This window comes from Bidens hawaiensis, unplaced genomic scaffold, assembly GCF_021521415.1.
Source record: "Bidens hawaiensis isolate Kalapana, Puna unplaced genomic scaffold, B.hawaiensis_p1.1 tig00020433_1, whole genome shotgun sequence".
NCBI lineage: Eukaryota > Viridiplantae > Streptophyta > Magnoliopsida > Asterales > Asteraceae > Bidens > Bidens hawaiensis.
This window is the reverse complement of record NW_027493118.1, coordinates 71,780-87,650: the sequence shown is the minus strand read 5'-3', so window position 1 is coordinate 87,650 and position 15,871 is coordinate 71,780. Positions and strand designations below refer to the sequence as shown.

Here is a 15,871-nt window from a genome sequence, read left to right as displayed (position 1 = left end):
AATATTGATTTGTTGGCTTGGTTGAAAGGAAAACAATTCGAATTTCCTATTCTATCCACCATGGCTCGTGATGTTCTTGCCGTACAAGCCTCAACGGTTGCTACCGAATCGGTTTTTTCTCTTAGTGGGAGGGTATTATCAATGCGAAGAACAAAATTAACTCCCGAGTCTCTAGAGGTTTGTATTTTCCTAAAGGACCATTTGAACGCGGTTGATCGTGTACAACACAAGGCGAACTTTGAGGACGAAATACCAATAGAGCGTCCTATTCATGATGAGGAGGCGGAGGACGGGCTTTCTTCCGATAATGAAGACGAGGGTGGAGACGAGAATGAAGACGAGGGTGAAGACGAAGAGGAGTTGTAATTTTTATTTGTTTTAGTAAAACTATTTGTAACAAGTTCAACTAATATGTAGTTTTGATTTGTTTAATAATAACTAATTTTGTGTTGTTTATTTCTTATTAGTCATGATTAATTTTTTTTTACTTTTTTAATAACGACGAACATTTTATTTATTTAAACAATAACTATTACAAACATTATTAAAACATAAACGATACTAAACATAACAACTTAAACTTAAAAACAACGTCCGTCGTTTTAATCCGGCGTTCTACAACGATTAAGCGTTGTCACCGGTGGTAGATGCTTGGGTTGTAGAGCCGGACGTCTCTCCCACTTCCGCTTTTTTAGCATCCAAACTTCTTTTCTCTCGACAATACTTATTCGTATGTTTTCGTAATGTCGAGTTTGACCCTGCTTTAAGAAACTTCGAGAAATATTTGCAACGATCCATCTCTTGTGAGTCGGTCATGAGACACAAATCGTAATGAACCCAAACATCGGGGCATCTTGTTGTTTCGATCACCATAACAACGTCGTCATTAGTTGCCATTTGTTGTCGGTTTAAGCTTAATTGTGTTTTTGAGTGTGTTTTATAGTTTTAGAAGTGGTTTAACAAGTACACAACATACCTTGCTATTTATAGAATGAAAATAACCTAATTATAGTAAAAAAACCGGTTCCAACGGTCAAAAACGGCTATATAGCCGTTGGAACCGGTTTCTAACGGCTAGATTATTTGAATTTCAAAAAAAACCGGCGGAACCGGTTTTTACGTAATAACCCGGTCCCGGTTCCTACCCTACCCGGTTCCTAAAAGTTGGCATTTCGGGGCATCGGTTAGGGTCGGGAACCGAACCAGTTCCTGACTGGAACCAGCGCCATTTCCTACCAGGCGAGAAAAAAAACAGTTTCGAACCGGTTCGGGTTTTTTAACTGTACCCAATTTGTGCACGTCTAATCTATATTTATTGTGAATTGGGCTTTGGCCTATAAATAGGTAGATTATGACATAATTTAGGTAGAGAACTTGTACATAGTTTAAGTTATTCTCTCCATAATTTATCTCCACCATAATGTATTTCATCCATATTTATCAATAAAGTATATATTTAAAGTATCGATTTCGTGTTGATGTATCGTATTAGCGGCTAGATCTTGGTCTCTATGACGTTCTCTCATTGGTCCATTTTGAGAATATTGATATGGGTCACTTAAATTTTCTCTCTCTTCAAATGGGTCATTTAGAGAATTTTCCCCATAAGTTCATGTGGAAATTCTTTCGACAATTTTCCACTGTGAATTTGGTTTGAGAGGATCATTTGTATTAAATACTTTTTTAGCCTGGTTTGCAAAAGCAAAAGGATCTTCCTTGTAAGCCTCTCGAGACGTGTCTATACTGATGAAATAAGGTTCAAATATCACATGCTTTCTTAGACGATCAGTGTCGAACCATGAATGACAATTCGGTGACTAGATCAAGGTATCCATAATAATTGTCTTCAACATCATCGTGAATACATGGAACTATGATTCCACAATTTTGTGTTTTCAGGGTGTCATCTCTAGGTTTAGTCAAAAATCTAACTCCATTCACTATGTATCCCTTGTGTAAGAAAACTCGATTATCTGGAAGGGAAGACAATTGCATATAACTCCTCATTCACTTGAGATGGATTTTGCCTATATATCTATCCAATCTATTCTCGGTTTGAACATAATTATCATGTGATTAGAGACAAGACGATAAGACAATGTACTGGAAAGTACTATATAGTGTGAATGTTACCCGTTTTGCAACCTATCCGGGAATGTAACATGTTGAATCTGGGAAAAGTTTGATGATTCATGATGTTGCCCTCATAACACTAGCAAGTTTTCTCTGCAAAGTGTAGACGAACCATAAATTTCTGAACGTGTGACATAATTTTAATTCATAAAGATAAAACAAATACTTACTCTAAGTATGTTTGAACCTCTTCACAATTATTGAGGACAAACCGTTGTGCTTTCTTGATAAGATCAATAGGAAGGAACTGAACCTCTTTCTTTCCAATACCCGGCTATTCACTCTGAATATATCTAGTACAATGCTTCAAGTATCACTAGAGGTTTTGTCATCGTTCCCGTTACGTTTGTCAAATTTTGATTCAACACCTTGTAAATAGTGTGAACAAAATAATATTGCTTCTTCAACAACATAAGCTTCTACAATTGAGCCTTCAGGTTTAGATTTGTTTCTAACGTATCTCTTAAATGGCCCAAGTATCTTTCTATTGGATACATCCACCATGATTGCACAGGTCCTCCCAAAATTGCCTCTCGGGGAAGATGAACACACAAGTGCACCATAATTGAAAAAAATGATGGGGAAAAATCCATTCAAGTTTGCACATAATGTTAACTATCTCTTCTTGAAGCGTTTCTAACTCCCTCACATGTAAGGTGACAGAAGTAAGTTTCTTGAAAAACTGAGACAAGTCCCCTAACACTTCATGCATTTTTTTGTCAAAAAGGGATGATTTGCAATAGGAATTATGCATTGTAGTAAGACATGGCAATCATGAGAGTTAAGCCAATATACCTTACCTGGATCGACAATAACATTTTTAGCTAAATTTCCAGCATACCCATATGGAAAACGCACTGACTTAAGTAGATTGCAAAATTGTTTTCTCTCTTCTTGAGTTAAAACATACAAAGCATGTGGTTTAATCCCGTGGTCATCTTTACCTACCACGTGAAGCTCCTTACGTATGCCCATATCTTGCAAATCTAGTCGAGCTTTCTCAGTGTCTTTCATCTTTCCTTTAATGTTTAAGATTGTTCCTAACACATTCTCACATACATCTTTTTCAATATGCATCACATCAAGGTTGTGACGAATAAAAAACTTAGACCAATAAGGGAGTTCAAAAAAGATGCTTTTCTTTGACCAATTTAAATAAGTTTCGTTTCGTTTTCTTTTCTTCACTACATGATCAGGATGCTTTCCATGTTGATGTTGAGTGAAATGTTCTAATTGGCGTAAGCAATCATCTTCATTGCCGGCTTTAGGTGCTAGCCTTGTCTCTCATTTTTCATCAAAATCCCATGCTTTCCTCCATGAGTGTTTCCTCCATGAGTGATTAACTGGGAGAAATCGTCTATGTCTTACATATGCTATTTTATCTCGTATATGTATATTACATGCATCTTTGTTGCATGTAGGACATGCCATTTTGTAAGGCCCAATTCCCGGTGCCCTACTTGGATATTGGATTTACTCATAAACACAGTTCTAAATATCAGAAAGAATTAAAACTTTTGCGTAATAATAATAAAAGTCAACCATTCATTAAAAACATCCATAACTTGTAACATAACATAGAATGTAGTATCAAACATCATGACAAATCTTCAAATGTCAGCATCTTCAATCCTGCCATTTCCCCCCTTAAGTCAGCTGTCTCAGTCTATTTACCAACGGGCATACTAAAAGTCAGCTATGCTGAGTGAGTTCTAGTTAATCAGGCAACATACAATACATTCACATACTTACATGCATACGTATCCGAAGATACATATTACATACTTATCCTGTTACCTTTATTTCATTCGTACATACATACTTTCTTTCTTTCTTTCTTTCTTTCTTTCTTTCATACTTTCATTCTTTTAGCCCATATATTACAAACATAACTATCTATTCGTTTTAAAGAGCATTTCGCCCTATAACATTCACAGATATTATTAGGGTCTGCAAACCTGTAACATTCACAAATATTATTAGTGTCTTAAACCCTGTAAGCTTCACAGATATTATTAGGGTCTGCAACCTGTAACCTTCGCAGATATTATTAGGGTCTACAACCCTTCAAGCGTACGACCATACAGCCATACATTATCTTCATTATAATTTAATCTATTACTTTCATACTTACACTTAACCCTTTCTATAACTTTAATATATTATTCATAAACATTCATATATCATACATACATCATTCATATACACTCACAAGGCATACACTTACCACTTAAGGTAAGTGTATTAACTAATCACATCGAGTATGCACACAGCCCCGAAAACATAATAAGGAAATGGGGCTAGAAACTCACCTGAACTCGGTTTCTCTCAAAGTTAATGGTAACTCATTTCTTTAACTGGGCACGGCTAACTGTATAACAATTACACGTATAAATTAACTATCACTACCCATATCGAATTTCTAGTTTAATATAACCCACAACAAACGGGGTCCGGAGGCAGCGCCCCTGGCATCGGGGTTCTAGGGGAGGTAGCCCCAAGCGGGGTCCAAGGGGCAGAGCCCTGGCTGGGGTTAAGCTGCCAGGTCAGCTTGGAAAATTTTTATATTCATTAACTGTTCTTAACAAAATTTCTATTAGAATTCTTTAGTAATATTTTATTTCTAACTCATTCGCTATGACATTAACTAACTCATTCGTTATGATGAATGAATTCATTCTTTATAACGAATGGTCTGATTCGTTAAGAAATCTTCATTCTGGTCTAAGTATCATTCGCTATGACATTCGCTATGACGAATGGATCCATCTTTAATAACGAATGGCTTGATCTTAGACGAATGAGTGTGTAACGAATGACTAAGACCAATTGTTCTTTCTTTGAGATGAATGGAAGCTTCATTCATTATAGGAAAACGCGAGTGTGCCTTATGACGAATGGCTTGATTCGTTGTCTTTTCATGACGAATGGTAGATAACGAATGACGAATGTCATTCGTTAATTCTGTAAGACGAATGAGAGGTTCATTCGTATCAAAGACACACAAATGAATCCTATTCGTTATAAAGAATGTACATTAGTTCTTATGCAATCTTTGACTCAGATGTCAAAGTCAAAATCGTCAAGAACACCAAACGTTCAAACAATACAAGATTTGCAATTAATCTTCATATCATGACGAAATAACAGATGTTTGGTATCATTGGATTCGTATACCCAGCGCCTACAAACCCTAATCATCCAATCATCCAAACATCGCATTTTAATGATGCTTTTGATCTATATATACCTTCGGCCCACTATTTGATTAATTAACCAGTTCAATGTTAACGAATTTCAACGAGAATCATTGCGTTTGGTTCGTTTTTACCATACTCATACAAATCTAAGATTACTAAATGAATCCGAACCTAAATGAAAAAGTTTTTGTTATAAACGTACCTTAAACGTGTCGGTTTACGAACGCGATCTAGTTTTGATGTAGGTTTGGCTCGTTACGATGCTCTAACACTATCAAGCTCGGGTTCTCACCTTCGGATCTTGGTTCGGGATAAAGGAGGGTGTGTGTGTGTGTTTTTGAAGGTGTAGGCTATGGTGTAGAGATGGATAAAAATGGAAAGAATTAGGGTTTAAGGGGCACTTATACTCCCTTAAGCCCATGAACAAGGATCATTACCAATCCTTATTCCATCTTTTAATGTCCAATCCTACTTTCTTATAGTTTATTTAGCTAAACTGATACACGACATGTTAACAACAAACGAAATTCCCTTTATTAATATTATCGAAAGCAGGATGTTACACATATAGCCACTCGTGCTCCAACAAGACAAGTAACCATACGCAGGAAAATCAATGATTGTCCATAAAGTGCAGCACGCATGTTGAATCTTTGTTTAGATTCACAATCTACATTTCAACACCCTTCTCCCATAGAAGTTTTAACTCATCCACTAGCGTATGCAGAAATACATCAATATCCTTTCCTGTCGAATCTCTTCCAAGAATAAGCAATGCCATCATAAATGAAGCATCGTGCCAAAAGGATTGAAACCATTGCAGGCAAGCCCTAACCGAACATTTCTAGGATCTTTCGCATAATCAGGAAACATAATATCAAAAGGTTTCCATGCCTTTCCGTCTGCTGGATGCCTAAGAACCCCCTCCTCTTTGCCTCTTTGTCGTCCATGCCATTGAATTTCCTTAGCAGTGTGTCTCGAGGCATATAATCGCTTAAGTCTACTTGTAACGGGAAAGTAACGCAATACTTTTGTCGGTTTCTTTGTACTCTTACTTTTTTCATCATAATAACTTGTGCCACACTTTGGAAAATTTTATAGTTCTGCATTTTCTTTCCAAAACAATGCACAATCATATCTGCAAACATGGATAGATTCGTATCCTAGTCCAAGAGTACGCAAATACTTTTTTGCCTCATAATGGTTCTTAGGCAAGTTGAAGTCCTTGTAAGCCCGACCAAACAGATTCAAGATCATATCCATCGCCACATTTTTCATTTTACATGTCACCTTAACATTCATCAACTCAAGTAGAAAGCCTAGTACCGAAAACTCTTTGCACCTAGGATATAAAGGCTTCTCCATATCGAAAAATAACTTCTCCACATTTGGGTCATTACGTGTGCCGGAAGGATCAACATCGTTCCTGAAGTTTTCAAATTCGGCTTCGCTGCCCGTAGGAAAAGCATCACCAAGTAAATCATCGACACCATCATTTGATTCGTTTTCACTTTCTTCATTCTCATTATTTGTTTCATCTTATTCATAATCAGGTATATGTTCACCATGATATACCCATATACTGTGTGATGACTCAAAACCATTTGTATGATATAATTAGAAATTGTGGAAGTGTGTTTTAATACATTTCCCCATTTTTACATGGACAATGTATTCAACCATCACTGTCAGCGTACGTTTCAGCCCTTTTAGCAAAAGCGAATGCTCCTTTAATGAACGTTGGATCAACCTTATTCATGATTTTAGTCCGGCTCCTATCCAAATTCATTGCAAAATTCTACTTAACATCAAACATACATCAACAAGAATTTAACATTTTGTACATATTAACTAGAATGAGGTTGGGTTGAAAAAAAAATCAAAAACAGGCTCTAACGATTTTTTCAAAAAGTTTAGAATTCATAACAATACATAAACAAGTTGTAATATACATACGTACATACAAACATGAACCCAAATATATAATCAAACTAAATCACAAATAATTTAACATTATCACTAGACATGAACCCAAGGATTTATATCTGAGATATTTTTCCAATCTGATGCTAGTAGTAAGACCAGACTATGCCTCACGAGCCAACTAAAGCATTAACAAAAAACATCTTACAGCGTGATACAAACATGAAGCCATACTTACTGTAGGGTGTTGTAATTATTATTTGTTAATCATTCATATCCATATTTGTGAATTTGCATACATACTAATTTCACAACAGTAATAATAATCACAAGTTTACAAATTCTGATTTCACAAGTGCATACACATATTTTCACAAACTAGTTCACAAACACGTTTTTGTTTACAAGGGGGAAATTCACAAATAATTAAAAAAACAAGTAATATCAATCGGTAAATTCATAAATAATAATCACAAATATCAAATACTAATAATCTTAGGGAAATCAAAATTTTAGATTATAACTAATTATGCTAAAAAAAAACCTAAAATCTAATTAGGGTTTACCAGCCACTTTCAAAGTATCCGATAAATGTACACATATAAGATGCATGTACTGTTTAAAGCTTAAAATTAGTTCAATTGGTACCTCAAATACGTCTAAGAATGACTTCGAGAGAGCCGATTGCCCTTCGCACAAAGGAGCGAGTTCAAAGCAGAGAGGGGAATGGAGGGCAGACGATTTCGCGAGCGTATAATTGAGGGACGAATAATTTGGAGGGAACGTGGGTATAGAAAGGCATGACATCCCGATTTTCTTGATGAGCAGTTGAAAAAGTTTAACGCAACGTTGATATTGTGAATAATATGTTAAAATAGATAAAGTTATTCCATTCAAACTTTTTATTATTTACTTATTTATATGATATGTAAAATATATTACTATGATTATTATTGTCTTATGATTATAATAATTTACGATCATCATTTATAGTTAAAAGCTTTTTGAAACTATTATGTTATTATTATTATCATCATCCAATTGAAATTACGGGTGACAAATGGGTTGGGTTGGTATGATACGGGTCATGGGTCAGAACGGGTTAAAGACGAAACGAGTTAGGGTCCGAATGAGTCAATTAAAAAAGGGTTATTTTGGTTCGGGTTGAACGAACGGGTCCGGGTCAGAATGAGCCTAGGTCGAAATGGGTTCAGTTCGGTTTTTTTTAACGATGACAACAGAAAAAACATTTTACTTTCCCTACTTTTTTTGTTTTTAATTTATATTTTGGGTCATGATTTTTTTATTATTAATGTTGAATTTTTCTTTAAGGAATTTTTATTAAGATCAAAATTCCCTAAAAAAAGTTCATAACTTAAAATATTAATAAAAAAAACACAAGTAAAAAAAAACTAAAATGGTTTCTCTATTGTCCTTGTTCAAAAAAACTAATAAAAAAATAAAAACCCGACAAATGAACCGAAACCGAAAAATGAACCCAAACAGACCCATTTGAAATGCTTTGGGTTAAGATTGCCACATATAATTGAGAATACTAGTGTCGAAAACTAATTACTACAAATATATTGTTTACACGTTGTTTAAGTATCGTATGAGTTATAATAAAGTAAGTTCTGGATTGATTCTTGGATAAATCCCCTTCCTTTGAAGACTTTATTCCCTGCACTCTTCCGTCTCGAAAAGAATAAATGGTGTATGGTCGCGGATAGAGTCGGCAATAATGACTTTGTTGGTGCTATAACTTGGGAATGGAAGAAGTATCCGGCCACTGTCCAGGAAATAGCTGAGGTTGTTGAGTGTTCTCAGATGGTTTCAGGGACTACACTCGACTCGAGCCGGGATTCGTGGGAATGGAATAAGGGTCGACTGCAGCAACTAACGGTACAGGAAACTAAGTCGTGGATTAAAAGTTTCAATTCAGATGCTGTTGGGCATACGTTTCGATGGAGTAGTTGGCTACCGGCTAAGTGCAACATTTTTATGTGGCGAACTTTATTAGATCGGATTCCTACAAAGGTTGCCTTAGAAGACGGAATATCTTGGTAGGAGACTGCAAGTGTGTCCTATGTGGAGAAGCTGAAGAGACGGCTGAACATGTGTTCACGGTGTGTCGAATTGCTGACGGAGTTTGGAATGGAATCGCTCGGTGGTGTCACATTCCTCCGATCTTCTTATTCTCAGTTAATGATATACAGACTATTGTTGATCAGTCGGGGACTTCGAACCGGAAAAAGGAGCTTCTTCATGGCATCTTGGTGCTAACATGTTGGCGCATTTGGAAGGCGAGAAACGAGAAGGTGTTTACGAAGAATAATACAAAGATTACTGAGATTATTTCGGACGTAAAGTCGTTGGGTTTCCTTTGGTATAGAAGTAGGGGTAAAAGTGATGTAGATTGGAAGGGTTGGCATTCTTTCAATTTTTTGATGTAATTTAGCCGTTTTCCTTGTTTTGGCTTGGAACTATCTCCGTCTTGGAGTTAGTTCGTTTTTTGGGTGTTTAATGAAATTTGCCTTTCAAAAAAAAGTTATAATAAAGTAAGTCCCCTCTCGACAACTTATGTTGAGTCTTAAGAGATAATTGCTCATAGACATGCATTATGGCGTTATTAGATCATATCATATCTTAGCATGTTAGATTTAATTACCATGAATAATCATTAATGACTCATAGTCACACATAATGATTGTTATTTGATCGTGTTGGGTCATAGCATGTTAGATTTGATTAATTATGACCATGACTTATCATTAATGGCTCACAAACATACATAATATTGGTCTTAAAATGTTAAAATTTGATTAATTATGCACTTCTCGATTAACTATGTTGATTATCCTATTTGACTTTTGTTGGCCAACATAGATCATCATAATAATTTATAATGTGTCATGCATATTTGTATTAGTTGTATGGGGCCTTAAGTGTTATAATAGCCCTAATTGGTCGTAATCAACCAAAATTGACTATCAAAGCCTAATCGACCATCATTAACCCTAATATTCAATCAATAACTCTAATTAGTAATCGTTGACCCTATTAATCCATAAATGACCTCAATTAACCATTAATAACCCAAATTAACTATTAACAATCTCAAATGATCATCATTGACTAAAGTTTAAAATTAATAATTCTAATTAACTATTGGCGAGCATGCCGGTTGGCCATCTATTCTACTTAGCCACTATTGACGAGCTTTTATCAAAATAGTGCTAGGAAAAACTATTTACCAAAATTAGTTGTTTGAAAATTATTTACTAAATTAGCTTTTTTTAAGTCATAATTTCTCAATTCTTATATCACTGGTTAAGAATAATCTATTAAGAAATTATATTTTGAAAAAGAAAGACCAAAATTTGAATTTTCATTATCTAGTCTTAAACAGGTCTGTTTGAGACTCAAATCAATAAGTTTCCCGTATAAACGTGATATTGTCAATATTTATTTATGACTGAAATTTAGTCTCAAATAATTGTAGCGGCTGATAGTCTCATAAAAATCAGTCCAAATTACTAGGTATAATCTAGTCTCATAAAAATCAGTCCCAAAAACAATCAGTCCAAATACTAGGTACTTGATACTAATATATCAGTCTAAAAGTGTAGACACTAAACGATTGAAGTGACGATTGAAGTGACGACACTAAATGATTGAAGTACGACTGAAGTGACAACACTAAACGACTGAAGTGACGATTGAAGTCCAAATTACTGGGTACTTGATCCTAAAAGTGTAGACACTAAATTATTGAAGCGACGATGATGTATGGAAGACTGAAGATTAGTCCTAATATCCGTTGGTTATTAGAGACTATATATTAGTACCTAATTACTTCATCAACGGATATATTTAGCGACTGAAAATCAGTCCCATACAAAGGTGCATTACATGATTTTTGAGACTGATTCTTAGCCCCAAATAATTTTTGCTTAGATTGTAGAATTTTCTCCAAACAAATAGACATTAAGAATTAGTCCTTGATCTTTCCATATATACATCAAATACTGAATATCAATCCCTAAAACGATATGGGCTGGAAATATTAAGAACTGATTGTCAATCTCTAATATGTTCTTTCCATGTTAGATACTGAAGATTAGTCACCTAATTTTTATGCTATTTATCACTATATATTTGGGACTGAAATTTAGTTTCTAATAAGTTTCTCACCAAAACCTTATATTGTTTAGACATATTTGTGACTAAAATTTAGTCTCAAATAATGTAAGCAACTGATTATTAGTCCTTACCATCAGTCGCAAAAAATCAGTCTCTAATAGTATTTGTAACTAATAAATCAGTCCCAAATACTTGGCATTCAAGACTGATATATGTCCCTAAAATTTGAGTTTCTAATGATGACTTTTTTTGTAGTAGCGTAGCGCTGTAGGCTGCGCTTTGAAGCCAATACGCCGGGGAACGCCGCCCAACTCAGCGTTGTGAGTGATGGTTTCCAGATGAGTGTATTCTACATAACTTTGGTGATGGCTCACGTTTTGATAAAGAACAGTTGGCAGCCACTACAACCACCATATTCATCATCTTCTTGTACCACTGTGGTGGTCAAAATCGGACCTTCACGGTCAAAATTGAAACAAAACATATCAAAATTAGACCAAACGGTCAAGGGGAACTAATTCTTACCTCATTTTAAACCAAAATTGGACCAAAATCGAACCGAATAAAGAAAAATCCAACGGAACATGGGGCTTGGTTAGTTGCTTCATCGTTATGAAGAAAGGTGTTTGAAAGAAAGACGAAGAAAGGGGTTAGATAGGTTAAAGGGGTATGGGTTATTTAATTAAGTTTGGGAACTATTACATTTAACCCCCTTTCATATTCACTTATTTATAATTGGTCCCCAAAGTTGTAAGTTTTACTTAAAACATAAAATAATTGGCAAAAAATACCCCTCATGAAACGTTAAAAACCGACGGAGTTAACAATTTGTACGTAATTAGCAAGAAGTGGGAATTAATGTAATTTTTATTTATTTAATGAAATTATTTGTTTAGTTTTAATTAAAAAATAAAATACAAAAAATGATTGAGTAATAATTGCTGCAGATTTATGAAAAGAGTTATAACTACACCTTTTTTTCGCAAAATGTTGAAATGTTGATTGGGCGTCTCATGACTTGAAATGCCTGAAGGTAAGACTTATGACTAGTCATGATCTAATTAAACAACATCAAATCATAAGTAAATAAACTGACCAACATAAATAAAATGGGGGTACATATTTCGGTTGGATATTTATGAGCCTACTTAATGCACTATTTGTCTCATTATAATTTATATGTTTCATATCTTAGAATTACAATTATATTGTAGTACTAGATTTGTAAAAACGGATGATAATTACACGAGTCACAACCTAAAAAGTAAGAAAAACTAAATTACTGAGCATAAAATATATTTATTTCCGTGGTCATGAAGTTTAAATAATTACGCTTTCAAATTGAACTAAGGTGTCAATCATATGTTACGTAAGCACATTGACGGGTTGATATTCACTAACAGGTACTAGGGGCATAAACCGATCAACCCAAACTAGACAACCAATCAATAAAAGCCACCTCATTGTACCCATTTGAAACCGATTCATTAATTGCGGAGGCGTACCTCCATGCCCAAATCACTTTAACCACTCATTGGTTCTATCATGACACACACAGTCATTTGGCAAAGGCAAAGTTAATTGATTCAAGTCTATGAATACTGAATCTTCAAGCCGAAGCACTTGTGTCGGTGTTGCCACACACTTAATTAATACCATGTAAGTCAAGCACATCACATGTGACATGTTTATTTAAACATGATAGCCAATCAAAACGGGTTGTAGTATAGTTGTGAACGAGTTGCCACGTTTAACTCTAGTGAAAGTTAAGCGTGGCTCGTTTTACTAAACAAGTTAGACATGTCAACCCAAACATGGTATGGAATAGACACGCAAACAACATAATATTTTGTGTATGATGTGTCTTGTGTGAAAAACATGATTGGTTGTCAAAGATCGTGTGGGACCCAGATGAGTGGTTCATACTTATCACTCTATTTAGATGTAGAGAAGCTGAGTAGTGTATGCGAATAATTGGCAGCCATGTATGAAGCCTGCTTCAATAACAAATTTACAAATGCCCTCGTGTTGTACATTTTCTTGTTACTTTTGCTTCTTGCTTCTCCCTTTCTTTTCTTCTGGGAACTCATCAACACCATCCGTTCATGTTTCCGGTATAATGAAAACCTGTCCGGAAAGGTGGTTTTGATTACAGGTGCTTCATCTGGACTTGGAGAGGTATGTAAATCCTAGACCTAAACCGTTATTTACCAAAGAAATGATGTCCGAAAACTCTTTAATAAAATTTGCAGCTCATGGCATATGAGTATGCAAAACGAGGGGCGTCTTTAACACTAATAGCAATAGAAGAACCCAAGAGTAGACTTGAGCAAGTAGCGGATAGAGCTCGTGTACTTGGCTCTCCTGGTGTTCTTTTCGTTTTTGCTGATGTGTCAAAAGTCGACGAGTGTAGAATGTTCGTGGATGATACCGTTAAACATTTTGGTCGTTGTGAGTAATCGTTGACTTCTTAATAAACTACTTTCTTCACCATCACTTTGTGTGGATTACGCTAATCGATTCGATCATAGTGGATCATCTTGTGTGTAATGCAGGAATCGGACCCCTTTATTCTATCAACCATGATGTCACCAAATTTGAACCTGTTATGGTATGTTCACACTACACATACACCAAAACATATAATTTAATTATAATGCACCTATTTTTATTATATATTTTCATTCATTATCATTTGCTATCAACATGTATATATTGCACACTCTTTATTTAATTTGTTCATAATTTAGGGCAGTTCTTATATGTTATAACTTTCACAAGTTTGCAGACAGACTAGCGAATTTTGTTACACTTTGTTTACATAATCAAGAAAAATATGTTGACTACTCCAGTGGCTTTACTAACGAATATTTGTAGGACATAAACTTTTGGGGCTCGGTTTATCCAACTCAATTTGCAATTCCACACCTCAAGAAAACCAATGGAAAGATTGTTGTCAATGCCTCGACTGCTGGAGTGTTGCACCCGCCAAACGGTGGCTTCTACAATGTAACGAACACAATTCATTTAGCTTGCTTTAGCGTATTGTCTATGTTATGTAATCATAATCTATCATCCTATATTTTTTATGTCTAGTTCATCTTATTAACAAGAAAATTATCACATATGTGATATGCTCACATCTCTTTCACTCACCTTTATGTTTGAATATGTTATTGTGCCAATAGGCAAGTAAAGCAGCATTGATCAGCTTCTATGAATCCCTTAGATTTGAAGTTTCTCCGACAGTAACAATAACAATCTTGACGCTTGGGTTTATACAAACAAACATCATAACGGCCGAATATGCTACCAAGGGTGTTGGTGTGTGTTTAAAAAAAGTAAGTAGCTAGTAACATTCCCCTCTAAATTGTCGCAACGGATCTATCTAAAATATCTACTGATGCTAGAAGCCCCTTTAAGCAGGATTTCAAAGATGTAGTCCCAACAATGGGAGCTGAACCATGCGCGAAAGCCATTGTTGATGGAGTATGCAAAGGAGCAACATCCATTACAGAACCAAGGTTCTATAAGGCTCTCTTCTTGATCAAATTCTTGTTCCCACAACTACACAGTTTCTACCTCAATATCCTATTCCCCTCAAAGAATGGAAGGCTGAAAATGGATGAATAAACTTTTGCAGCATCATTGACAAACACATGTTGGTGATAATGTTGATTGGATCATGTATTGTTGAATCCATATACGTTATTTAGTGTGTTTATAACTTTGCTAAAAGTTATTATTTAACTATACTTGTTTTAAGTAATTTGAACTTTGGTAACGTTAAGACCATTCATAGTGGGGCGTTTCCAACCTCAAAACTCTCCCACAACTCTATGAACCCCCCCCCCCTCCAAGTTTTGGCATGGAGAGTTTTCTACAAAACGTCACACCCCATCTCTTCTAGCCAATCAATATTTTTGTCCCATATTTATATAAAAGAATTATAATAATAATGATTGTGTAATGATTGTAGGTGAGTTTTGATGCTTCTTAGACCATCCATAGTCACCACAAATTGTGGCGTTTAAGCCTGAAACGCCACCCCCACCCCCACCCCACACCAATTTATAAGCCTTTCTTTCTTACAATCTATATTTCCCACACCAAATTCCCTATAAAACCAATTTTTCAGGCCCGACCAACAAGCCGATGACGACGCGGAGGAAGAGGCGGTTACGAATACGATCGTGCTCGCCACAAATTTATATGAATTCTAGTAGCTCTCCACCACCCCGGTTTTGAAAAGAGCATATATCGAATGAGACCGTATTTGTGCCAACGATCGTTTGATGGCGGATTACTTCAACGACTCACCGAGATACAAGAACCCAAAGACTTTTAAGCGTCGCTTTCGGATGTCTAACAATTTATTTATGCGCATTACCAAAGATTTGGAGCGTGAATTTGATTACTTTAAGTAAAAACCGGCTTGTAGAGGGACGCTAGGATTCACAACTATTCAGAAG

The 15,871-nt window shown here is 35.4% G+C and overlaps 1 protein-coding gene across 2 annotated transcripts in view; it reads left to right on the top strand.

Moving 5' to 3' along the window:
- The window catches only part of LOC143560741 (11-beta-hydroxysteroid dehydrogenase-like 4A), a 183,353-nt gene extending 168,285 nt beyond the window's left edge, over window positions 1-15,068 (top strand). The window contains exons 1-6 of one of the 2 annotated variants that reach the window (XM_077048973.1): window positions 13,376-13,577; window positions 13,652-13,850; window positions 13,931-14,010; window positions 14,277-14,408; window positions 14,588-14,740; window positions 14,826-15,068. In XM_077048973.1, the coding sequence (XP_076905088.1) occupies window positions 13,383-13,577; window positions 13,652-13,850; window positions 13,931-14,010; window positions 14,277-14,408; window positions 14,588-14,740; window positions 14,826-15,032 (966 nt within the window). In that variant the 5' untranslated portion in view covers window positions 13,376-13,382 and the 3' untranslated portion in view covers window positions 15,033-15,068. Of the gene's footprint in view, window positions 1-13,375; window positions 13,578-13,651; window positions 13,851-13,930; window positions 14,011-14,276; window positions 14,409-14,587; window positions 14,741-14,825 lie in introns of those variants that run through there. The other variant, XM_077048974.1, reaches the window with a different exon arrangement.
- The last annotated feature ends 803 nt before the right edge of the window (window positions 15,069-15,871 follow it).